General features: G+C 41.0%; 2 protein-coding genes across 3 annotated transcripts in view; both read right to left on the minus strand.

Moving 5' to 3' along the window:
* Positions 1 to 1,645: 1,645 nt before the first annotated feature.
* LOC147891867 (uncharacterized) lies at positions 1,646 to 8,718 on the minus strand. Of its 2 annotated transcripts, XM_087388795.1 has the most exons (5): positions 8,498 to 8,718; positions 7,922 to 8,060; positions 7,643 to 7,806; positions 7,286 to 7,402; positions 1,646 to 2,608 (listed from the first exon to the last, which is right to left on the minus strand). In XM_087388795.1, the coding sequence occupies exons 3-5, from the start codon at positions 7,766 to 7,768 to the stop codon at positions 1,799 to 1,801; spliced, it is 1,053 nt and encodes a 350-aa protein (XP_087244921.1). In that variant the 5' UTR covers positions 7,769 to 7,806; positions 7,922 to 8,060; positions 8,498 to 8,718; the 3' UTR covers positions 1,646 to 1,798. The 2 variants fall into 2 exon arrangements, with proteins under 2 accessions (XP_087244921.1, XP_087244920.1); XM_087388794.1 differs by having other exon boundaries at positions 7,643 to 8,060.
* Positions 8,719 to 16,138: 7,420 nt separating this feature from the next.
* NDP1 (Tetratricopeptide repeat (TPR)-like superfamily protein) overlaps positions 16,139 to 26,997 on the minus strand; it is a 95,961-nt gene continuing 85,102 nt past the window's right edge. The window contains exons 10-12 of the mRNA XM_087388425.1: positions 16,833 to 16,884; positions 16,612 to 16,659; positions 16,139 to 16,429 (exon numbers count right to left, since the gene is read on the minus strand). Coding sequence (XP_087244551.1) covers positions 16,203 to 16,429; positions 16,612 to 16,659; positions 16,833 to 16,884 — 327 coding nt within the window. The 3' untranslated portion in view covers positions 16,139 to 16,202. The remainder of the gene's footprint in view (positions 16,430 to 16,611; positions 16,660 to 16,832; positions 16,885 to 26,997) is intronic.

Below are 26,997 nucleotides of genomic sequence, written 5' to 3' on the forward strand. Positions count from 1 at the left end.
TTAATCTTAATTAATTAATCCTATTAATCCTAAGGAGTAGAGGAGCAAATAGAAGCTTTGCATGGTGACTTAGTCCTGTATCAGTGAATGTTGTATGAGTCTTCAAAACAATTACCAATGATCAATTAATTGCCTTCAAACCCAAAATGTAAGCTTGGCAAGACTACTTCTGAGGTGGAACACATCAGTGTGCAAGATATTACGTACATAAACTCCAAAATTTGTTAAATCTAATTCAAAAAGGCCATAAAATAATGGGGAGCATAAATGAGTACTTTTTTTGTCACTAAATTCCATACAGGGCCGTTACCAGGAGCATTGGTGGGTGAAAAAAGCTCCTGTTTAGAGTTACAAAAAAAACGAAAATTTTGTCTTATAGATCAACACAAACATGTCATAAAAGCTCTCTCTATGACGATACGAAAGAACTTCAAACACATGAGCACACTTCTATGTGCACCAAGCATTAAAAACAAGAAGTTTAGATTTCACTATCCTAGTGGAGACCTGTGAAATAATTTGAATTTACAAAAGATAAAGCTTTTTTGGAGGTGATAATTTGAATTTACAAAAGATAAAGCTTTTATGGAAGTTGAGCGCATACATGATACTAACGACGACGATGATGATGGTGGTGCTGGTGATAATGTGCCAGCAATAATGGACTTTAATTGTAGCCTATTGTTAACACTCTAAAGATGAACACTGAAAATTGGACGCCTTGCTTACCAATATCCATTCATCTAGGGAAACACATACCTTTTGCTGAGGATTGACAATGAAATTAAAATACATCTCAGATGAATTAAGACCTGTCTAACAGAGAGAGAGAGAGAGAGAGATTCTTCATGAAGACTTAATAGGTCCTTTTCAGATGGATAATATTTCAGTACCAGTAAGGATGCCGATACAAGAGATATTTGTACAAATCTCACAAAAATATCATCCATCCTTACCAGTATGATGCAGATAGTAGTGGAGCATCCTTAACTGGAATACACTTCTATCTGCATTCTTACTAAGATGATACGTTTTCATTGGTTCACTCCAAACTTGTGCGTTATAAATGCCTGTCAAAAAACAATCAGCAGTACCCACTCTACAGAAGGATAACTTCATTCTCCCTTCCCTAAGTCCGGCGCCAAGGGACAAGAATGCAATCGAAAGGATGAGGCAGTTGCAATTTCATTATTTTATAATATTTTATTTTGCGGGGTTGGGGGGCTCTTGCGGGGAAGGGAGGTGGGAGAGACTGCTTCACGGATCACGAGTTTCAAACTGCTGCTGACCCTAAAGAAATGAACACAACAGACCTTTGGACAAGGTTCTCACTTACACTAACACAAGCTACAAGCATGGCCTTTAAAAAGGAGATGACTGCTTCCCCCCTCTCACAATCAGCTGCATCGTACCTACTAGTAGAACGAGACCCAAAAGGGTTGTGTCCCTTTTTAGAATTGAGTATTTTCTACAGACCTGCAATTCCCTCTCAGGAAGGTGGGACTATCAGCCGTTAACCTTTAAATCTCTTTCATTTCACACAAGTAGGGTACTGTTCGTGGTAGCCTTAGGAAACATGTGAGCTCTCTCTCAAAATGGTAAAACTCCTATGCTTGAACCAAAACTAAGGTCTAGGCAGAAGTCGTGATCAAACAAAAGGCCTAGCTGAACAGTCAACAAAGATTTCAATAGTTGCATCCCTTTCTGTCAGAGACTTTCAGGTAGCTAAGCCTTTTTCACAAGGGCCAAGTTATCAATGTCACCCAGCTCACTCCTCCTAAAAGTTTCCTTACAAGGCTTACCATCCACCACCCACATAACGCCGTGCCTGCGGTGCTATTCCACTAAAAGAACCAGGAATCACAGAAGTTCCGTCATAAGGAAGTCTTACACCGAATTCATTCCTAGGCACAGGCTGCTCCTGTTGATAAGGCCTGTTAGGGGGAGGCAGTAGACCACGATTTTCCAGGCCAGTATAGCTTGAAGAACTCTCAACCAATGGGTCAAGACCATACACTCTCATATCACGGAGCAGTTCTCCATGTGCATGTGGCACCTGTCTCTGCCTGTACAGAGCATCTACCTCGCCAGCTAGATTACCAAGAGTATTACCAAAAGTATGACCCTGGGGATAAGCAGAGTAGAAATCGTATCCAGCCCTACTCTGATAAAGATCTGCATTTCGAAGCTGCAATTCAGGCAGGATAGTATCTTTTCCATATGCTGAGAGAGAAGCCGGAGGAATGTATCCTGTTACGCCTGAATTTGTGTTAATCAGATCTATATTTGTGTTACGCCTGAATTCAGGAAGGATAGTATCTGTTCCATATGCTGGGAGAGAAGCCGCAGGAATGCATCCTGTTTCGCCTGAATTTGTGTTGATCAGATCTAGGTGACGAGTCTCCTGCCGCAACCTAGCTTCACGAGCCTGATGTAAATCCTCTGCAGCAAAACTAGGTTCATAATTGGACCGTATTGGAAACTTGGGCTCCTGGTCAGTTTTGGGTGGAGCCTCCACGTGACGCGGAGGGACCATCCTTGGAGGAAGATCTCCTGATGCAGCCGTCTCTTTTGGAAGTGGTTGGAACAGCTTCACCAGCTTTTGAACCTGATCCAAAAAACAAAAAGCCAAAACCAATCAAGGGTCATCATCACACTGCCAAGTCTTAACATCCATCAATTTCCTTCTGTTACATACGTAGGCAAAGCCATCTAGGAGGCAACAATTCAGCAAACATTTCAAGAGCAATCATGACAGCAGTAGGTGAAGAAAGAGTATAAATAAAACACTGACACATCACAAGCTTCAGCAAACAAATCCTAACGCTCATGAAGTTTTGAATTCCTGCAAGACATCAATTAAATGTAGAATCTTTATAATCCTGAAGTCCCACTGGAAAAACATCTAATTATGAACATTTCCACATACAGACCTACATGCTAGGCAACCCATCCTCCCATAATCAGCACTCAAGTATATACATACGCACTCAAACACAAACGAAGACAGTTTTCTTCATTTTGTCTACTCATCCAGCCTTTAACTAAAGACATACTAAATGCTGTGGCATCTCCAGTGACAGAAAGATAAAGCAGAGGGGTGAGAAAATTTCAGGCTACATAACCAAGCTAGGTGGCAAGCCTCAAACAACAAACTCGTTCTGTATGCTGTAGAGTCACAACTGAGAGAAATATAAAGAAAAACTCAGTCCGCAACTTCATGACGCACTTCTGATTCCATAAACAAAGCTATATGAAACAATGCTGCAGGGTATTGTTGTACCCTTTTCATGCATAAATATCAGTTACACAATGATCATAATAACAAATAGAGTGTATATACCTTCATAAGATCTAGAATATATCCAACTTAGAAATTCCAAAAAAATATATAGAACAAAAGAAATATCAAAGTAAACGAGGGAGCCTGTACGTGCCTTGACACAAAATTATGAGTAAATGAGAAAAATTATTAAAAGTTAGTAAGCAAAGCTATGGTAATGTTCTAATCACTACCCAAGCATAAGCTGCCATCTGGATTTCGCAAGATTTTATAATCCCAACCAAACAACAAAAACTTTGATAGCCAAAAGGAAGAAATAAAATAAAAAATAAGAATAAGAAATGCGAAGACAGAGCACACGAGAGAGAGAGAGAGAGAGAGAGAGAGAGAGAGAGAGAGAGAGAGAGAGAATCGGTTAAATTCCACCACAACAAAACCGGGAAGGGGGGGGGCTAAACTAAACTCACTGGAAAATGGGCTTGGAAGCTCCCCACTTTGAATTTTGATTCAACATATATACCTTTGTAAGATTAGAATATATCAAAATCATACAAATTCAGATTTTTGTTGTTAATTTATTGTTCAAGGATCCTGAACATACCTAAAGCCGAAATTCCAAAGATATGACGACTACAACATTGGATAGAGCGGAGTTTCTTCATTCCTTTTCTTGTATCATAGCCCATTCTATACGATTAACTACTAAATGTAGAGATAAATAAACAATTAGTCACTCCGTATAGAATTGGAAACCTATAGAGTTGGGCAGTAATCAATAGAGCATACTCAAGTTGTCGTCGTTTATCATAAATATCAAATAAAGAAGATTGACTAATGCTAAGATCCAAGAAGCTACAATAGCTTCCAATGACTATACAATCAACTTCACAAAACTCTCTAGGATAAATTCCTCCACCAAAGAGTTGGATCTTTGGACATAAAATCTTTTAAGTTCGGGATGTCTGGGACAAAAAAGTCAACTACGAATCTCCTAACCTTAATAGGTTTATGAAGAACGATTGCACAAGTCTCACAAGAGATCAATCGTTATATACCTAGATGAATCCAAGAACAAACCCAAACTCATCCTCTAAAAACCATAGTTACCAGGGAACGGTAACGTTTCGGGAACAAGGGGGGTAGGAACGGGAACGTTTCGGGAAGGGAGAACGTGGGAACGAGAACGCCACATCATATGACACATCATCAAATCACATGGAAAGGAGTAGAAGGGGAGGAATGAGAGGGGGCTGAGTGGCTGAGTGGAAGGGGGTGGAGAAGGGAGTGGAAGGGGAGGGGGCTGAGTGGAGAAGGGAGTAGAAGGAGAGGAGGCTGAGTGGAAGGAGAGGGGGCTGAGTGGAAGGATAGGGGGCTGAGTGGCTGAGTGGAAAGGGGTGGAGAAGGGAGTGGAAGGGAAGGGGGCTGAGTAGAGAAGGTTCAAGGGAGTAGAAGGAAAGGGGCTTAGTTGAAGGGAGTGGAAGGAGAGGGGGCTGAGTGGAGGGGACTGCGTGGAAGGAGAGGGAGTAGAAGGGAGTGGGAGGGAGGGTAGAGAGCGGGAAAACCCCCGTCGGCGGCTATATACCTGGCGTTCCCAAAACTAGGAACGTTCCTTGGCGTTCCCGATAGGCGCTCCACTTGGGAACGGCGTTCCCACGTTCCAAGAAGACGGAATGCCGTTCCCTGGTAACTATGCTAAAAACACAACATAGTGCAGTTTGAATCCCATGATAGTCACTCATAAGATTGAAAACCATAAACTCCATCACGTATAGCAAGGACTAGCTATGATGACATCCCCACTGACGTCATCAGTGCCCAATAGTGGGTGTAGACCATAGTATAAAAATATGCTCACACACATACAAATCCACACACCCACACATACTTGAGCATCCATTTGTACAAAGTCTTCGTACTAATCAAAAAGTCTCACAAGAGATCGTTGCATAAACTCAAATTCATAAGTACAAAGATAGAAGTTTGCAAAGAAAACAGCACGGAAGCCTACAAATTATCTAGAAGAAAGTTTAACCAGCAAAGGACATCTTCAGCATCTACAGCTTTTGTGAAACTTTTCTAATTCCAATCAAACTCGATTTCATCCAACAAAATCAAAACTCAAAGCTGCCGTTTCAACTCTCTAAACTTTGCATCTATCTTTTTACTTGTGAAACAAGCTTTCCTATTCAAGACTTCAAATCTTCCAAATCTATCTCAGTGTAGAGTGTAGTAAAATCAAATGTTTCATGTATCTTTGTAAGTCTAGGATATATATAATCACAAAATTTCAGATTTTTGTTGTTCTAAACCAACATTGTGGCGCCCTATTCGTGACTTCAAATCTTCCAAATCTATCTTAATATAGAGATGTAGTAAAATCATGCTTCAAGCAAGATTGGAGTACACTTTTCTTCTACACTTTGAGAGCTCCCACCGAGTTATTCAAAATCCAGCTTAAATCTACTGGAACATCATAAGTTTCTCCAAAGCTCATGGACAATTGGTAATACAGCTTAAGTAATAACTCTACCACTTTGAGACAACGGTTAGAGAAGTGTTACTATTTTTATGAAAATTTGTGAAACAAGATGTCCTATTCGTGATTCAAATCTTCCAAATCTATCTTACTATAGAGTGTAGTGAATTCAAATGTTTCAAGCAAGATTGGAGTACACTTCTCTTCTACACTCTGAGAGGAGTTTAAAAACTTTATGATTGGTAACTCTCACCGAATCAATCAAAATCCAACTTAAAACATCAAACTCTCTCAATAAGTTTCTCCAAAGCTCATGGCCAGCTGGTAATATGGCCATGAAGCAATAACTCTAACACTTTCAGACATCGATTAGAGAAGTCTTACAGCTTAGAATTTTTATCATAACTTCCAATAAGGACGACTTGACTTGCAAATGAATTCAAACGACTTACAAAAGTTTTTATGTTTCAAAATCAAATTTTGAGATATAGAACAACTGGCATACGTCTTTGCTATAAAGTTCACCTCTCCTTGTGGAGATTGCAAATAAAACTTTTTGCAAGTGAAGACAATTATTTGAGCATTTGTCTACATAAGAAATCATAAACTTTTGCTAGAATTTACTTACGCAAGGATATCTCGTCCATTGAAGAGAGAGAGCTACCACTATCGGAGATCTCCAAAGTGATAAGAGATCTAGGACGCCTAAAGATTCTTTACTTCGATATTTAATAGGTATAGATCCTACCTTTTAAGAAAAGCTCCCTTAGGAAGGACAGAAGTATGAGCACTACAACACATACTAAAGAATTATCACAATGCAACAACAAGGGCTACTAAGAATCGCTAGCTTTCCATGCTTTACAAATGCACCAATTCATGTGAATATACTTGCAAAGCTTCACCACATCTAGGCATCTCGTCTTTTACCCATAAAGTACAAGCCACATAACCGTCTTATTCATTTTACATGTATTCACATAAAAGCATGCCACTCTCCTATCAATGAACCTACCATGTCCAAAAGACTAACATGGGGTCTTCATTTTCGACAAACCCCTCTTCAATAGTCTAAACGTCGCCATGCAAAGCTTAGCTAATATGCAACGAATGTTGCAGTGCACAAGGCATTACTAACACCAAATACAAAAATTAGGAGGTTGTTTGGGCAAGGCAAAGTACGGGAAAACCACCAATCACAACCAAAAGTGCCAAGGTACAAATATATGTCTCATGACGCACTAAGGATCAGTTGCCAGAAGAAACAAGTCAACAGCCTATAATTCCAAGGTTATTCAGCATACAATGCTTGCAGAAACTCCCAAAGACTACTTGGGAAGATACCTTGTGGGAACAATTATGACACTGAACCAAAGTAGCAATTATGAATCCATAATCAACAAAGCTATCTAGACTGCATGTAGAAAAACTTCATAAATTAAGCTTATAAAACTATCATCCCAACATCCAAGCTCCACTACACGAAATCAACACAAACAAATTTTTAAACATCCACTAGAGCAAACCTGTTCCAAGTTTAACTCGATCTTGAACTTGCCCGGGGCATAGTAATTCTCCATGATGGCATGCTTGAACTTCCGCTCTTCAAGTGGGATGCATTCTTGGAAAATATCAAAGCGAACCTGCCCAAAGGGATGTCGATGGAGATTTAGTTACAATGGTTCCCTTGGAGCTTGGGATTGCAAAAGCTTGGGACATTCAAACGCCACTGACAAGAATTTCAAAGTCAAACGGCTTTTTAGTTTTCTTTTGCCAAGCGTGACAGAGGCTACGGCATAAAATAGGAGAAATGAATGAGACCTATTGGACTAATAGTCTACGGTGAACGTTCTGTTTAAGGAGAGATATTATATATGGATTACCTGCCACGGAAATGCTTTCGTAGAACCGCGAAAAGCCTCAGGTTCCAGCTTGTAGCCACCACGAGACGATGCCTTGTATACGCCATAAAGAAGTTTGACCTCAACGTCGAAAAGGAACAGCCTCATGCCTTTCTTCACCTGCTCTGCCAGGTCTTTCTTCCCCTCTGGAAGGCCAAAGACTCGATACTTGAAACAGTCCTGCTTCGTGGAACTGTTACACATGAATATGAGCCCAGTGAAATTTGCCTTCCCTTCGGCAACCTTAGATTGGCTGCCTACCGGTTTGTTGTTCTCCACCTTGTTCTCTCCCAAAGTGTCGCCAGTGGCTTCATTGCTATTAATTTTGACGACTCCATCCGCCATCTTGCCCTTCTTGAAGAACTTACCTTTTCCCATCGTAAAGCCTTTGCTAGTAGCACTGGTTTTTAGGACAAAAAAACGCAGCACGTAAGTAACTCAAGGCTCTCCAGCGAGAATTAAAACCCAATCAAGCTAACAAATGGACCTGTTCGACCAAAGCGTGTTCCTCACCATACAAGACTGTTCAGGCGGGGGCGGGGGAAGCACGCTAAAACCAAGAGATATAAAATAGCATTAAGTGCAAAGAGCCCGCGAGAAAGACCAGTAGGTAAGCTACCATGAGTGATAAGAGGCAAATGGATCAACATGTAAAGTCACACCGCGTGCAACCAGCCGAATTAAAAACGCTACGAAAGTTATGTCCACGAGAATGAATCAGCCATCCAAACCAAACCCCCCCGCCCCCGCCTTCCCTTCAAATCCCGGCTTCCTTCGCGACGAAAACCCGACAGCTTAAAGGGACGAAACGGAAAAAGCAGAGAGGCAAAGCCAAACCTGGGGTGCAGAGAAGGATGAGGATGAAGCGAGCAAAGTGAGTGAAAGTGTTGGAGTGAGCAGCAAACCCTAGGCGATGAAGTTAGCCATAGCTGGCTCCCTGTACAAGTTCTTGCTCTGCACCAAAACAACGAAGAAATAATAATAAAGACACAATGCATATCCCAAGATAGTAGTCCAACAACAACAACAAATGAAGTTAAAACCTTCCTTCACACTCATTCCCACCTGACCCTCCTTTTCCTCATTTTTGGCCTCCCCTCCTTTGTAATCACAAGTGAAATTCGACTCCACCTCATGTTGAAGATGGGCAAAACCAGAATTATGCCCCATTTTGTGATACACATAGAAAAGGAGGGAGAGAGGGCCTTTTCTTTAGACGCTTAGAAGTAGGGAGAGAATTGAGACAGTTTTCTGTCCTTGGTGTGACCAAAGTGCATGACTTTGTTTTCATATTTTCAACTCAACTTAGATTGTGTCATAATTGATGGGATTATATCATTAGGCATTTTGTACCCTCACATCTACAAATTTCATGTCAACTTGAGAAAATATTTTGATGCCTTTGAAAAACCTTAAGTGCCCTATAATCCCTCCCTCTACCGTATAGTAGATAGGGTAGCATTAAACCCCTTGGCTCTACTAGATGCCCATGCCTTCCTCTCATTTTCCCCTTCTGCCTTCAAGTCTTGCTCATAGTTTGCTATTCTTCATGAGACTCGATGTAGCCATTGAAGGCATGCTTTTGCACATATCTTGTTTCTCTCTCTTCCTAACAACTACTGTTGATGAGGGGTTCTTGTTAAATGTCCAAGTTTTAGTGTTGAGTGCTTGTTTTAGTTTGGATTTGCTCATCTACGTGGTTCGTGTAGCTAAGGCAATGTGGATGTATAGTTTGTGAGGGCATCATCTTCCAATTGCCCTACACATCACTTTACGTTTGTTGCTCATGGGGTTTCTTCCACATTGCCCTGATCAATTTTGTTGATGTTGCTCTTGTCTTATGTTGGTTGTGTTCATTTGGCGCTCCCTCTTCCTCACAAAAGAAGTGTATTGGCTTCTTAGTATTGCACTCCTTTCTCTTACTATTAGATTTCATTTTCTATCACCGTTTTCATTTGGATTTATAGGGAGCTAATAGGGTAGTAGAAAGTTTGTTGGCTCTCCTTAGGGTCTTACAAAGTGAAGGGCTTGCTTAAGCAAGCTAGCATTTCCTTTTTTGCTTTCTTTATCATCCAAGTAATAGCATTGATCTCATAATTAGAAAGCAATAGATTATCCAAATAATATTAGAAACAGTAAATAAGGTGGCAAACACTATAACCCTTTCTAGGGAGACAGGTGCATGCAATGATCTTAACAAATGTGTCATGTGGACTCATTATTATGAGGTAGAAAATACTATCACCTTGACTTTCATAGACAGAGAAAAAATGTGACATGAATCCATAGACTCCTAGGAAAAGTAAGGCCAGTGAAAAGTAAAAATCCTGCCAAATAAGAAACGAGAAATCAAAGGACAAATGCCACTGGGATGGTAAATGCGTTGAAAGATAAAAATTTCATTGAGGTGTGGTGGTGACGAAAAAACTCATAGACGAGCTTGCTTAATAGAAAGAGCACATGAAGTTCCCTTCCTTGATCACAAGCAACCGGCATTAGTTGTAAGCTTGTCCCAAGGGAAGCGGTTGATGGTGGCACTTTTTCAATTGTTAAGATGATGGGGAGCATTTCCCAACTTCTAGCTTAGCCTCTACATCTAGTACAATTTCTTCAAGCAATTTTGGAGATTGGATTTGACTAGAAATGGAAGAACCATTGCAGATCTATTCTCCTCATTTCGTTTTGGGAAGTGATGTGATGTAGGTTTTTTGGGTCTACAATTGATGAAAGCAAGGATTGGCAAATGATGGTGTCATAAATTTGAAAATTATCCATATCACAATTTTAAACTATGAAGATTATATGGGGGTCCAATCTGCCCCCTCTAGATGGTGGCTCTTTCTTTCCATCTAGAGTATTTATAATTGTATATTCCTAAAGCAAAGAGCCAATAATTATACGTCCAAAAGCATCCCTATTTTGTAGAGTAAGGGATTACTTTTTACAAAGCCACTTTGGGCTTGCTTTATCCAAAGATGGTTTATGTCCCTTACTTTTTACAAAGCCAATATGGGCTTTCTTTATCCACCCCTCCTCCATTAAGCGACCATTCCTAGAGCCCTATGAGCTGAAGTTTCCTCTCTTAGAGCGCACCTTTAACAAGGAAACCGCATTTGGATGCAGCTAGACGCATACTCAGGTATGTGAAGTCCACATTGCAGTATGCTCACACCTCCTTCAGCCACGTGTCATCAATATAGGCCGTGGATCTCATGAATATAGGTGCTTGATCTCAATTGATTTTGTTTAATGTTTTTTTGTATAAAAGAATATGAGAAAAACTATTCAATAAAACCATGTGTGTGCTTTTCAAAGTGTTTCTAACTAAAGTATATAAAGAGAGTCAGATTCTCCAAACTATAGCAACATGGGAAGATTGTAGTGGCATCGCTAACAATTCTTACTGTAAGGTATTTTACTTTCTTCTTGCTCTAAGGTCCCATAAGTCATACGATTGTTGAATTGCATTATGTTAACAGTCGTTTTCGAGCTCTCCATAAGCTAACAACGTGTAGACTTAGTCGTGGAAATACTTGGCTTCTTGTAATTCTTCTAATTTCTTCTGAGAGTGTCTTCATGAAATGATCAATATGGTTGTGCCTTGGGATTTTGACCAAGAGTTATTCCCGTCCTTCAGTAAGAATTCAAGATTAACGTTCCTTTGAACATGAGGGTATCGCAGGGGTTTTACACAACTACTGTAAAAATTGAAATAGGTCCTTAGTGTGGTGCGAAAAGGAGAGAGTGTAGGCAAATCTAAGAGCACAATTTCAAGAGGCGGGTCGGCACCATTGGCACCAATGACATTATGGGAGTGTTTTGATTCGTGATGCTGTTTTTGCAAATCCAAGAAGCTGCGATAGCTCTATAAACCGTGATAAATCTAAGAGGGATCATCAGGACAGCTTGATGGTTTTAGTAGATGATGATTTTTGGTTTTACATTGGAGTGATTTGATCTAATGGACAGAGAAAGAAATGCCACGTTTGTTCACCATTTTAGCTCGTTTCATTCTCAACGCATGCAGAATCGTAGGCTTTCCTCGGTTGCAAATCAACAAAAAAACACAGAACTCTATGAAGCTATAGCGATGATAGGTCGGAGGCCCAATATGATGGTCGTATGATAATAAAGAACTGAAGAAGACTCTTAGAAATTACAAAAGAACAGCTATGGGTCCAAGTGATCAACATAATTTTTTACAATAGGATATTGCGCATGTGTTTCGCATCATGCGAATCAATGAGTGCGATGAGATGCCCACAACAAGTATTTCAATGTCCTACTAGGGCCTGAGAGAAGAGCTGCAAGGAATAGACTCAGTAGCATACCTTCAGTTTTGAGGAGGAGGTCGCAACAACATTTGATACTGATCACACTATGATTGCCTTCATGGAAGGGCATGCCCGCACTCTCAACTCCTATTGCCACATTGAAACCTTTCGATACTCCCCCTGATGTTAGACTTACTACCGTTGCTGCAGTGAACTTCATAGCTACAGACACCTTATCATCCAACACCTCAACATTCCTCACCGGACCTATCGTATCATTACTCGGCTTCGCATCCTTGCTGTGTGAAATGTTGGTCAACGAGTACATGGCCAACGGGCCCTTGCAAACTCATTTATCTTGATGATAGAGTACAATTGGAATAGGTACTCTTATGCAAGGGAACTGGTCTGAACCACAGGGAACCAACTACCCATATATATGGTGGAAAGTTAGTAGGACAACATAGACAATATTAAGGCTAATTACCTAGATAGGATGAAAGAAGGCATCCCTCCGAGCCTTATTGTTGTTAGCAAGCTGCAACTTGAGAATGACAGTAGTCTCACTGACCACAACATCTTGAAGGAGTCCACTCACGACTTGACCATCGTCCCTCTCATCTTTCACTAGTGTGGTGGTATGCAAATCATCATCAAATCCCTTATTGGTACAACTATCACCGTCAAGGTCGTGGAGCTCTGATAGTCAAATCCCTTATTGGGCATTGATTTCAAGCAAATCTCACCGTCTGAAAAGCAAGGTGCAAAAGCATAGTTCGTGGGCATTGATTTCAAGCAAATCTAACCGTGTGAAAAGCAAGGTGCAAAAGCATAGTTAAGCTTTTTATCAAAAGGATGGGAGAAAAGCATAGAAGTGCTTTTGTCATAAATCTATATAATTTGTAACAAGCACATGATTTTAAGCATTGTCTGTGACATTGTCGTCAAGCAACAGTGGAGAGGTCTGGTTGCTTGCAGTGTCTTCAACCAAGATTCCGAGGTAAGGTTCTCTCGTGCGTTCGGTTTTTTTTTTATAGATTTGAGGTTGCGAGACAATTGCTACAATTATATTGCATACGAAGCTTTCATTTTTCTTCCATGTACAAATCATTTGCATTTATGTGATTGAATAATGAACTGAAAACAATAGATTTTGAGCTATGATTTTTTAACTTTTATAAACTAAATAATAAACGTATTGTCAAAAATGTTGTGTTACATTGCAACATTACATGTAGTAATATATAAATGTAATCTCAGAATTGTCATTTTATATTGTAACACTTCATGTAGCAATTCATCTATGAAATTTTGATACAAGCTAGATTAATAATTTGTTGTTCAATAATACCGTATTTTGATATTGTTTCTATTTCAGACTTTTTTCAGACGCCTATGCAAAGTGCATACAAGAATTTGGTCGATGCTCGACTTGGAATACAGATACGCTCATTGAGATTTAGGTAATATATCAGTCTCTTACATATTCATGATACTCAATCTCGACGCTAATATTCTCGACGATTCCAATCTCTGCGCACAGGGAAGGGCCCGTTCCCTCGGATTATAACTCTTTGGGAAAGGAAGTGCGCCGCCTCCCTGTCCACACTATGTGGTTATATAAATAATAAATTATATATACATACATATATATATATATATATATTATATGTATATGTATTTATTTATTTTCCATTACATGTTCTTTGTTTTCTTTTGCTTTTGCATATTCCAAATTCTTATTTTTCTATTTCTGTGTCAAGGGGTTCGTAAGAAGGGAACGCTTAAACACACATCATTTGGTCGGGCCTACTATTGTCAGCTTAGTTTAGAGTCAGGTATTTTCCTTTTTCCAATTTCCAAAATAATACTTTTCAATGAAGGAAATCTGAGCTTTGATGGCACTCCTGTTTACAGCTTTAGGATTTTTGAATTGCAATTATAAAGCTTAAGACTGGCAGTTCTACATATATAAACATTGTTGTTGTTGAATCCATGGAGCTTGAAGATAACGTTGCCTTCCTTAGAGCTTATTGCTCTGTGAGCAAAGAGCCTTGCACGACAGACTGTTGCACTTTCTGGATCATACTAATGTGGACACGGATTGCAGGCGTTGATGAAGCACCTCTACAAACTGTGCAAAGCTTCTAATGCTTGTCAAATTGCTACCAGCTACTCCTTTAGGTCTCTTTTGCTTTTCCATACTCCGTTGCAAAACTCTTAGATAAGCTTTGTTTTGTCGTAGACTTTCTTCTACCTTCAAAGCTATACCACAAACAATTAAGACCTTTTCTTGGAATCCTCACGGCTCATGAGGAAGATTTCTTCTTGTTGATCTTCTGACCAAACCTTGAGCATAGCCTAAGCTCTAGTACCATTGTCATAAAATTGAAAATTAGCCATATCGCAAATTCAAACCGTGAAGAAAGGAGTGAAAATGAGGGAGAAAGAAGAGAAAGCGACACGGAATGGGGTTCAATCTACTTTCTCTAGATGATGGCTCTTGCTTCCCATCTAGAGTTACTATAATTGTTATTCCAAAAGCAAAGAGCCAATAATGGTACATCCAAAAGCATCCCTTTTTTCCAAAGTACGGGATTACTTTTTACAAAGCCAGTTTAGGCTTGCTTTATCCAAAAATGGTTTATGTCCCTTATTTTTTACAAAGCCACTTTGGGCTTGCTTTATGACTTATGTCTCCTATCACAAATATTGCCCAAGGTTTACAAAATACAAATCTGGGCCATGGCCATCTAATATGTACCATGCAACACCTCAATCAGTACCCTCACACTAATACCAATCCTCATCATTAGTTCCATCACCTGTACTCAAGCCACCAATTACATTAGTTGTTACAATCAATTGAATGAATCACTAAATCAATCAATCCCAATATAGCTGTGTCAAATTACAATAATTAAACACAACACTAATAACACGAGTGAGATCAATATCCCACAATACTGACCATCCAGCATGGTAAACATAGGCTAGGCATCCCCAACTAAACCATGCAAAGCATTAACTAGGATCCCTACCACGTTTGGTGCACTCCCATGGAATACTTTGCCATAGTAGTCATGACTAAAAAGAAAGTAATATCCATAGCAATAAATATAAGAAATACAATTTTGTTATAGATGGTATGGCAAAGCTCTAAAATATTTATTCCGGGTGGACCAACGAGGTGTTAAGCTTGAGACAAGCAGATCTCGTGATTTGAGGGTAGTGGATCTCATGGTTTGACAAGAATTGAATGTTTTTCTTCATGGTTAGGTTCCACAACATTTTGTGATCTAGTTAAACTCAAGATTCAAATTATTCTACTAGTCAATCATCGGCCACAAATTTGCTATTTATTTTTTGACAGATGTGAAGCTAAAGGATATATTTGGAAAAAATAAGAGTTTGTTCTAGTACTTAATATCATATCAAAGCCTTTGTCAACATGAGATCTTTAGGTTGGCTCAAGATAATTCCACAAAGCTTGTCAAAAAGTGTTCACTCATTTTGGTTGAGGCTTGGAGGTTGTAAACTCATCACCATTGCTTAGTTGTGGAGAAATTCATCCTTATTTGAGTTAGATATTTTGGGTTGATGATAAAATTGCATCCCAAATTGTGATTTTGTGCCAATAGGATAATCATAGCAAGAAAGTAACAAATCTTTTTTTTTTTTTGAGCAAAAAAGATTTAAAGTAACAAATCTTTGCTTTGTCCAGTATTGTTGTGTCTAGCATATACTCTAAATCGTGTGTTCACCTAATCTAGTGGAGGCTGCTGGACTAGAGTATAAAGTGAAGTTGAACGAGAAATGCAAGCAATTATCCATCAAGAAGTGTGATATAAATTACTATAGGACGCAAGGGCGTGCACATGTAATGTATCCAGCATGCTATGTGGTCATGAAAAAGATAAACGCAAAATGATGGACAAAACATGTATTTAGGATAAGTGGATCGAACCATTGCAGAATCCTTTTTGTTGTGGATAATCCTGACGTTGAACAACTATCAGTATCAAATCAAGGAGTGCGAAATAAATTACTTTGGGACACATAAGCACATTGCGAAGATTATAGGAAATTTGCTAAATTTTTGCACATGTACATTGGAAAAACAGTCCTCAATTGCAAGCTAGTTAGGAACCCCCACCAGGCCCCAAAGAGCATGCAAATCAGGATTGCAAGACAATTAGACGCAAAAGAAAAGCTGCCGATTTTTATAAGCATAGTCAAGTTGTATGGTGCTACATACATGATTCAGGTCATTTATAGAATACTCTTCCAATTCTTACATCAACTAAGGTAGTGTTGTCTTTCAGATTCTCATATAGATCAGAAAGCTTGGTGGCATCATTGGCAAGCAGCCCTGCCAACACTCCAAACTCTGGCAGAGGCCGTGAATTCTTCCAGGCTGCCTGCACCCATTGTTTCAGTTTTTCTGCCTCACCACGCCGCCGACTTGCAAGTGCAAGGTTCACACCCAGGCGTGCTGAGATAACATATAAGCAAGGGATCAAAATTTAAGCAAGGCACAAGAAAGCATGAATTTTGTGGCATGGACATAAGAGAACAACAAAATCATGCATGGAAATGTCAACTTAAACTGGATGACTGTCTTCCTCTTAAACATTGCGACTCAAGCTTTCAATCTTGTGGTATCCAAGTACTCACCTCGTGTAAGTGCTATGATATCTATGAGACTCATGTTCTTATCGATATCTGCAAGCCAGAGTTGCAAATAGATGTGATGTTTTCTGCCGAGAGGTACTGAGAAAAGTGAAGTCTCATAAAACATGCAAACAGAAAAATGAAGAGCTACAGAGATCTTTCCAAAACATGGTAAATGGTAAAAAACAACACGTCTTCTCCATACGCAAAGGTCAGGAACATACCCTTGTCAAGAGGTGGGGCCTGCATTAAATCAAGTGCACTTTTGTACACACCCTGTTGAAAGAGAAACAAAATAGGAAATGTCAGCTTGAGGAAATCAAAATTCATACATGCAAATTTCCGGTCAACATTGTGTTGTTCTTATCATCTTATGTACCAAAGATAAGGGCTACACAAGCCCAAAAAGTTCACATAATTGTTAAGTCACAAAAAGATGTCCAAGCACATCGCTGCAAAAGATGATCTTAGGAACCCCTTGATTGAATAGAACAAATCTCACAGACTAGATCAATCAGAGTGAACTATTAAAGCATGCATCGAGGAAGAGGACTCGAATTTCATTTTCTATTTTAGAAAGAGAGTTTCGCTGACGACTTCTCTTGTTTTCCTTCTTCTAATGAACAATCTTGACATGCTCTTTGTTTTGGACCTACTATGCCCCTGCCATCCCTCTTGACTGGGTAAATGTGCAAGTGCATGCATGCATGTGTGCCCCCCCAAAAAACACACACACACACACACACACACACACATTTTTTGGGGGGTGAAAAGATTGATTTCACTGCAAAAGTAATGTACATTCATAGCTGCCCCATGAGGTAGCAACTACTATTGAAGAACCAGAAACAATGAAAAAACACTTCCAGCTGACCAAAGGAAGATCTCCAAGAAACTCGGCATCTTGGAGAGACTGATGTAAAGCAGTACAATAGAAAGCATAAAAATCCACCGGGGTGTGTCCGTACAGTCGAATATTACAAGCATGATATAATGACCACAGAGCCTAGTAACGACGACACCAGTAAAAGAAATGATCATAATCTAGCGCAAAGGCATATCTGCCAAACAACCAGAAATGCCTACCAAAGGAGATCTTGGGAAAACAGGCATGAAGAAATGCTGCCAATCAAGGAAGAAAATCACGAGCAGTAGGACAGTCCAGAGAAGATGCAACATGGTCTCCCTCAAATGGGAACATGTAGGGCAACCCGAGGAAGCAATTCGACTAGTAGCCAACAAAAAACCACCGGTAATGCACCCACCAAACAGCGCCACAAGAACACTCGCTACTTGAGAGGAAGTTTACAGTAATGCCTGGTAATGCCTTTAAGGCAAGTCTCCCACCAAGCAAGAGACTTGTCCAAGCGCAAAAAATGATCACCAAAGGAGAATGGGGAGCGACCCAAAAGCCTCGATCAAGTTTCCAATCTAACAGAGGAAGAGTCGAAAACAGGTGGGGTACCGGCCGAAAAGATTGCTGCATGTTAGAAACATGGTGTGTGTGTGTGTGAAAGAGAGAGAGAGAGCTAGGAAGGAAATGATACTCAAATGAAGACATAATGGAAAGACTCATATTAATTCATCAAGTATAACATGACAAGTGAAGTACAAGCCTTTATAGGCTACACACTCGCAAACTAGCACCAAGTGCATATGGGATAAGTCCCATGGTGACATGTGGCACTCACACATGACTCACACGTGAACTAGTACTAGATCTCCTAGGACAACACATCTCACACACTCTTTGGCTATGATATCTCCAACTCCCCTCTTCAAAGAAAAGAGTGTGAGACCCAAGACGGAAGAAGTAGACTCCCCCCTCCACTGCAATACTGCAAAGAGCAAGTCCAAATATCCAACACCTCCCATGTGAAATGACTTCTCAGTCAGCTTGCGACCGGCAAGGGTAGACCATCACTCGTCACCCCCACTTACTCTGAACTGGGTGGTCAATACTATCATACCAAAGTAAAAAACCATACAATCATTTTTGGGGGACAAATCAAGGCTGAGAACCTTGTATTGACTCAACACAAAAACACATAGCATCACTGACCATCATCTACCACTTCAGAGAGGGAGAGATCATGTTATATAGCAGATAAAGATTGCTCCTCGAGTCCAGTAGATGCGGAGCAGATATTCTCGAGCTTGTCCAGTGTCTCCGTGGCTGAAGTAGTGAGGTCAAGATGATGAAGTAGTTTGTTAGCCAGCCTCACACCAATAAGCGCCAATGGTTTGTCATTTTGCTCATCCCTAGCTGAGAGTTGTGCTGATGAGTCTTCACTGCGAGGACAAGGCTCCATAGTAGCAAACGAGGGAGCAAATTTTGCAGCAGCAAATGAAGAGCCAGCAAGCTGAAATGAATAACCAGCAAATGAAGGGGTTGGTCTAGGGCTCTAAAATGGATCAGCAGCCTTCACAAATGCAAGGCAGTTGAAGAAACACTTGAATAAATGTGTCCAGCAGCTGGTCGATGACCTCAAAGGCTCCAAAATGCAAATCCTCATGAAAAAACAGCAAGAAAATGATTTAAAATATAGACCTGAACCAAAATAGGAGCCCTTGTAGTCGAGACAACAGCTCCAAATGCTGTAGGTCTGAAATAAGCAAGGCAGCTCATAGGACAGTCCGAAATGATGTAGCACTGTTTGAAGTGCTGCAGCAGGTGTGTAGGTGTCCCGAAACGCAACAGCAGGTCCAAAAAATGTAAAAGCGGCTGATCAAGACAGCTCCAAAATGCAAAGGCGGCTGTTCAAGGTATACCAAGGTGCTGCAGCAGGTCTTCAAGCAGAGAATCGGCTAATGTAAATGTGCTGGAAGGCAAGAAACACCTCGAAAATACCTCTGTTGTAGGTGGTTATGCAGCAGCAGCCTCAGAACAGCTCAGAAGCACCTTCAGTGACCTCGAACTTTTCTCTTCTTCTGACATCCTCTCCGTTATCTTCTCGCAATCTTTGACCCAGACTTTTTCGTTCCGTATATATCAGCCTTTCTCTTACCTTCTTCCGATTTTACTTTCTACCCTTTACCTTCTTTCTGTTCAAATCTCTCTTCCTTTTCTACCTTTCCTTCTCCGCTTTACAAGTTCTCAATGGCTACTATGAAGACATACATAAATAAAAGGCAAAAGCAGGATTTGGGTCAGGATGACCCTGGGCATGCCTCTTTGGAGGCTCACTTAGTTTATGATGTGATGCAAGAAGGTTTTGATGATGCACACAAGGATTGGAAGGATCTTGCTCCCACCGTTGGAATTATGGTGGAAGTAGAGGATATTGTGGATCCGGTGCGTGAATATGCCAAGCATGCAGTTATTATATTTTTTCCAGGAAGGATGCCAGTTGCAGCAGATGTTGGAAATTGGCAGACACGCACTTTGGGGGGCTGTTTTGTTCGCAAAGTGCATTATGCAGCTAAGGGCTTCTTTGAAGTGATCATGGTGGATGAACAACACAAGTAGATGCTACTTGAGCACTCCCCTCTTTTTTATGGCCAGCAGATGGTACATGTTCTTCCCTGGTCACCTACTAGGGACTATTGAGTTTTGATTAGAAATCATTGTCCTATGTGGGTGGAGGGTGGGATACAGATAATCCCACTCCAGACTCATATTCTGTCATAGTAAACAATGTTGCTATGGGCAGTGCATTTTACAAGCTGAAATGGGGTTTATTTGTAGGAGCTTGTTTTGAATGCAAAAAGTTTGGGCACATGGCTTGTTTTGAATGCAAAAGGTTTGGGCACATGGCTTCACAATGCCCGCTAGTCTTTCAGAAAATGCCTCCAAATGCCATGCCGGCTGATATGAGGATACTTCTATCTCTTCTCAAGGAACGAATAAGTCCAATAAACCAGTAAATGCAGCTCAGGATAAGGGGAAAGCTCATGCTGCATCAAATGCAAATGCCTCTGCATTGATGCCTTCAACTTCTCAATCGAAAGTAAGGGAAAAACTTTGTAGGAAGCTTGGCAGAGTCCAAGAAAGATTATGACAGCAAGGAGACCTCTTCCATCATGCACTTGGAATGGTTTGTCATCAAGTGGGAACACTCCTCAAGAAAATTCAGGGATTGGAATTACATGGACTGCAGTAACAGCCAGTCGTACCCTCTTTCCTGAAGAGGAAGTAGCTACTCTTTTATCTTCTCCACAGACTTTAGTTTCATCTCAGGGTTGGGGGCCGGATCCTGAGGTTGAAATGCAAACTTGAGTTTTTGGGTTCTCAAATGTATATACTTTGTGAATATGCTGTCATACATAAAGTGTCTTACTCTCAATGTACAGGGTCTCTGTGATCCCAGGAAATGGAAGTTGGTTTGGGGTTATCTACATCAAATACAGCCTGATATAGTTGCATTGCAGGAGCATAATCAGCATATGTATGCTGGTCGATAATACAACCAGTGGTTGCTGTAAATGATTGTCAAGATAGATGATTGATTATCCAATGTCTTATACAAGGGGAAGTTTTTGAGTTTGCTTCAGTTTATGCACCACAATCCTCTCATAGCAGAGGTTTGATTTGGGCTCATATGCAAAGTTATCCCTAGAAACAGCATGCATTTATTTGTGGAGATTTTAATAATGCTCCTCAACCAGGTCATACTCATATGTTAGCATCTGAGCGTCGCATTGGTCTGCTTTATTGACTCAGCTCCCTCTTATTGATTTGTGGAAAGAATCACAGCCTATGCTGCCTGGTTTTACCTTTCAACATAATGCTTAGTTTGCTTATCAGGCACATTTGGATCGATGGTAAAGAGTTGATCCTCAGCATTATGATTCTCTCATACCTGATGAGAGGCTTGTTCACAGAAGATTGCATCTTGTCAACAACAGTTATTTGCAGCATGAAGCATACAAGAATCTAGTTAAAGATGCCCTTCAACCACTATCTCGACAGCTACCATTGGTATTGATTTTGCCTAGGAAGCTTTTGTTACACGAATGCAAGCTGTCATTCGTAGTTATGGCAAAAGTTATATGAAGACCTTGAGGGATAATGTTGCTCAGGAAAAATCTTAGTGTCAGTCTTTGACAGAGTTGAGTCATCTCAGGAGTCTTTCTTATTAGGAAAATCAGATTTTATGTCAGGCAGAATATTATTTGCAATGCAATGACAATAGGAAAATAGCTAAATGGAAAACACGTGCAAGACAGAGAGCCTTTTTGGATAAAGGTTGCTCCTCTAAAGCCTTTTTTAAAGGGCTGCATTACAAAAGGTCTTCTCAAAATATTTGCAGGGCTTTGCTATCAGATGGTGTTTGGACTTCTTCCAGGGCAGAGCTTGCTGCAGCTTGTGTTCGACATTTTTCTTCTCAGTTTGGAAAAGCAGATTTACCCTCACAAGAGGCTGTGAGGCTATTACAGCGAGAGAAAAATTATTACAGCATGTCATTCCAATTGTCTCTTTGGCACAGGCCTTGGATTTGGAAGCTCCTTTGATGCTGTTAAATCCCGTGGTAGATGGAAATCTCTTGGTTGGGATGGTCTCATGCTGGAATTTTTCTTGGCATTTTGGGATTTGCTAAAAATGCCTTTGCTGCAAATGATTAATATTGCTTGGCAAAATCAATGTATGCCAACTGCTTGGAAGAAAGGGTTGGTTAAACTTCTTCCCAACAAGCCCATTTGTGAGTCCTCAGCTGATTGGAGGCCTATTACTTTGATGCCGGTAATATACAAGATCATCACTAAAATGGTGGTTGATCGAATAAGGAATATTTACATGATGGCCTACACCCAGCACAGTATGGCTTTATTCCACGATACCATACTACTCATAACATTGCAAATGCTTATGTTGGAATTGAGTATGCCAAGTATACAGAGCATGATGCGCTTATTCTGCAGGTAGATATTGCAAGGGCATTTGACACCATGCAATGGGACTTTATGGCTTAGACCATGCAGGCTTTGGGATTTGGTCAAAAATTACAGCATGTTATCTTTTGGCTTTATCAGGATAGCAAAGCTGCATGCACTCTATCTGGAGATTTATCAGAATCCTGGACACTTAAATGTTCAGTTCAGCAAGGTTGCCCTCTCAGTGCTATTTTGTATGCTATAGCCACGTATCCAATGCTTCAATATATTGATCATTTGGTGGTGACAAATATATTACATGGGCTGGAAATTCCTGAAAGTCGCTCATTGGTTGCTCAGGCTTATGCAGATGATTCTTTCTTCATGCCAAAAAACACTCCAAGGGATCTTTCTTCACTAATGCAAGCTCTTTCTTTGTATGGAATGGCTGCGGGCCTACACATTAATTTTCAGAAATCCCGTCTATTGCCATTGCATACCCAGGATTGGCAAAGGCTGCTATGGCCAGGGGAAATTGTTCCGCCAACTTAATTGATACGTCATCTTGGATATCCTTTAGGTTGGAGCATTACCCACTGTCAACAGATTGGCTGGGTTCTTGTTAAATTAAAGAAAAAACTGAAATATTGAAAATTGGCTACTTGGCCGTTGCATGTCCGACTTCACATTGTTCAGTCTATTTTGGTGGCTTATATTCAGTTTTATTTACCATTGATTTTTTTCACTAAGAAGGATTTGTCTTCCTTCATGTCCACCATTATGGAAATTTTCTGGAGGTCAAAGCATGGCAAGAAAAGCTTGCGGATTCTTCCAGTACAAAGATTGTGCTTGCCCATATTGCATGGAGGGTTGAATATTCTTAATATACATGTGCACATTTTAGCTCATAAAGGCAAGATGATGCTTCAATTTCTTCAAGATGATCAGCCTTGGGCTGCTATGATGCATTCCTTACTGGTTCACATCACCACTCTTGCATTTGGTTTTTGGCAACCCACACAGTGGGATTTTCTTTTGGGCTGTATTGAAGGCAAAATCAAAGGTTGCCCTATGGTTTCTCAGATGTTTTTTGATTGGAAGCATATTCTTTCACACTTGGCATGGAATGGAAGAGACTCTTTACAGGGTAACTCTTTGCGAGCTGAGAGCATCCATTGGTCACGGGCTTTCTCTACTCCCTTGGCTTTGCAGGAGCCTCGACGCTCTTATTTTCTAAATTTAAAAGGGATTTCAGTTTGTTGCAGATGTTATCAATGATGATGGCACTATTTTATCTTTCCCTTTGGTTGCTGCAAAATATGGTTTGGGCATGCACTATCGTCCAGTATGGCAGGTCATTTCTCGAATGGTTCAGCCATTTCAGCTAGTACCGCCATTAGAGTTTCGAAATAGGCTTCCGGATTGGACTCCTCTTCCTTTATATTCATCTATTTGTCCTTTGAAGCTGTCTCATATCACAGTCTCTTCTCTATATAAAGTTTTGTTATCACCACCTTGGGTTTCAAACAGAGCTAATCAGATTTGGACTTTGCATCGTCCCCTCAGATGGTGGAGAAAGGGATTAAAGCAGATTTGGCACTCTAAGCTTCCTTTACACCAACAACAGGTCTTTTTAAGGCGTGTTCTACTGGGGGTTGTACCGTCAGGACAGCTTTTATCTTGCAGACGTATTGCTCTTGCTATCTGTCATCAGTGTTTAGCTCCCCGGGAATCTATATCTCATATCTTTTGGAATTGCTCTGAGACAAAGAATTTCTTGGGTATTCTTTGCAACAGATTGAGATTGAGATTCTCTCACACTATTTTTGGCAAGCATTTTTTGTTGTTTGGGATATATCCCAAACAGCTAGATTTTGATTTGTTCTTTCCCTGGGTTCGCTACTAGGCACTCTCGACTCTTTGGAAAGCTAGAAATCACAGAGTCTTTGGTGATCCAATATTTTCTACTTTTGTCTTTTTCTGTCGTTCCTTGCAACAATCTCTCTTCGATTGTTTGCAAACTCATTGCATAGATCAGGATGTATATTCGTCCTATATGGACACCTTCGCTTGATGTACTATTTCCGCTTACCAGTTTTTTTTCTAGCTAGCTATAGTGTAATATAAAGCAATAAAAAAGTGTGTGTGTGTGTGTGTGTGCGCGCGCGCGCGTATGGAGACCTCCTCCTCTGCCCTGCCAGCCTTGTCTTCCTCCCCGTTTCCATCCGTACAGTCACCCTCGACGTCCCTGCTACCTACCTTGCCTTCCGTACAGTTGCCGTCAATTGTACGGCCTTCCGTACAATTTCCGTGTAGCCTGCTGCCCCCCGTACAGCTCCTGTGCTCCCTGCACCTCCCCGTACGACCTTTCGTGCCTGCTATACAACCATCCGTGCAGGCTGTACAGTCAACTGCACAGCCTCCTTCCTCCTCTTTTGTTTTCTCTCCCTCAACGCCTCCTTCTGCCTCCGCTCCTCCTACTCGCGTTTTTCTTCGATGGAAGCATGTTGGTTTGTCTGCCTCACCTTTGATCAAATCGGCAAAGCTGGATGTTTCCGATGACCCTTCTTCTTCCCTCCAGCTGGATCTTCTTCGCCAATTGTATTCTGCCTCTGTCACAGAAGTTCCTTCATCGAGTTTCCCGCTTGTTTGTTCCTTGGATTCTGCCCTTTTGGTCTCTGGTCTTCGACAGGCTCAGCAATTTGGAGTCTGCCTCTATTTCATGGGCAGGGTTTTATCTTCAGCTCAGCTTCGTCATTGGGCTGATTTTGCAGTGGGTCTGGATTGTATTTCTTCCTTTGTCTTTCTGGGCAAAGGATTTTATTATGCCCACTGCTCTTCGACTGAGGTGGTAGAGCACCTTGTCAGTCATGCTGGTGTTCCTGGGGCTGGTTTCTTCGCTTATGTCATGCCCTGGGATCCACTTTTCGATCCTTCTGCAACCCTTCTAACTCACTATCCGGTTTGGATTACTCTCAAAGCGCTGCCTGTGCCTCTTCTTCAGCATCTTCCAACTCTTGCAGCTTTTTTGGGAAGGCCTCTTCATGTTTCGAGACAGGAGTTCTTGCAAGCCTCCCGTGATGTTCATCTTTGCATTTTGTGGGATATGACGCAGCCCCTGCCATCTACTCTGGATCTTGATTTGAGATGTGCCCATCCGATACGCATCAGGCTCCATTTTGCATCTTTTCCCACTGCATGTTATCGGTGCCGACAGGTTGGTCATTTTGCACGTGCTTGCCCTTCTACATCCAGGCCCATTCCTCCTGCTCCTTCTTCAGTTGTCAAGGTTACTCTCCCTTCTCCTCCGGTTTCTGCTATGGATTCTTTGGCGAAGCCCTCTACTGCTCCGAAGCACTACTGGAGGAAGGTTGATAAATCACAGGCAAATCTTCCTCTTGCTGAAGAAGCTCAGGATTGCACCCTTGTCGAGCACCATCAGTTTCCTTCTACTTGGGATATGGATGTACCCCTTGCAGAGGGCATTTTACAGGATGATATGCATGCTCTCTCTCAAGATGCTGCCCCTGCTCTTACTCAGATTGATCCTCAGAATGAAGCTCAAATGCTAAACCCTGCTTTATCAGATGCAGCTTTTTCATCGGAAGATACGGATGTTGATTTAGCTTCTCTGCCTTTGATGCCTATGCCAGAGTTTTCTTCTGTCCGGGATGCAGAAGTACCTTTTTTACTGGAATCTTTTCATCCCATGTTACAACAGGTTTTTGACCCTCTGATTCAAAAATTTCGGGTTGGTGCCTATATCAAGAAGAATCACAAGGGCAAAAAACAGCTTGTTTTTATTGATGGTGTGGTTTCATCACTGCATCAGTTTTTACAGAGCAACAATTTGAAGCTGGAGGATGCCGTGTTTGATCCTCCTCCAGCTTGATATGTCACTTTTTACTTGGCTACCTCATGACTTTTGCTCTGAGGTTTTACTTGTAAAAACTTTTTCCTTGTACTTATTGGTGGGTTTTTACCTCTTTTGAGGTTTCCCACACACAAATATAAAGATTTCACTAAAAAAAAAAAAGTGTGTGTGTGTATGGTGTTTCTTGCCCTCTACTTCCCCGTTTCTTGGCCTTCCTTCGTTTTCAAAGTCCTTAGACTCTGCCTGCAAACTACACGTCACTCAGGTTGTGACCTCGTGCAAGCCCAACGCAAGTTTTCTCGCCTCAGTGTTCCCGTACAGTCTGCTCACAGTTTCCGTACAGCTTGCCTTCTTTGTATCTGTGCGATCCTGTCTACGTTCCCATACAGCCTTCCATCGCTTCAACGACCTCACAATCTGCCCGTATAGTACACGTGTCACCTCTGTGATTCCATACAGTTTTCATAGAGCCTTTTCTTGCTTCCCTTTGCCTCGCGTTTTTCATACAGTCCTATTTGTTTTCCCGTATAGCCTCTGCTTCCGTACATGTGCTATGGGTTCTTCTATCACGCTCTGCCAGGGTGTCCTTTGTACAGCCTCTGTAAAGAGTTGTACAGGCTACAAGGTTTCTTCCTGAATAGGTTATGTCTTTTGGGAATCATTCAGCGTTCATTTACGCGAGTCTATCCAGAGTTTGTTGG

The sequence above is a fragment of the Dipteris shenzhenensis genome, chromosome 17 (assembly GCF_047967505.1).
Source record: "Dipteris shenzhenensis isolate YYH24624 ecotype China chromosome 17, Dip_SZ_1.0, whole genome shotgun sequence".
Classification (NCBI taxonomy): domain Eukaryota; kingdom Viridiplantae; phylum Streptophyta; class Polypodiopsida; order Gleicheniales; family Dipteridaceae; genus Dipteris; species Dipteris shenzhenensis.

Excerpts from the sequence above, each read along its gene's own strand:
- LOC147891867 (XM_087388794.1), bottom strand. The coding sequence starts at position 8,658 with ATGCATTGTGTCTTTATTATTATTTCTTCGTTGTTTTGGTGCAGAGCA. Across the intron at positions 7,403-7,642 it reads CGAAAGCATTTCCGTGGCAG|GTTCGCTTTGATATTTTCCA; the intron begins GTAATCCATATA and ends CCCTTTGGGCAG. Across the intron at positions 2,609-7,285 it reads TCGAGTTAAACTTGGAACAG|GTTCAAAAGCTGGTGAAGCT; the intron begins GTTTGCTCTAGT and ends TTTTTGGATCAG.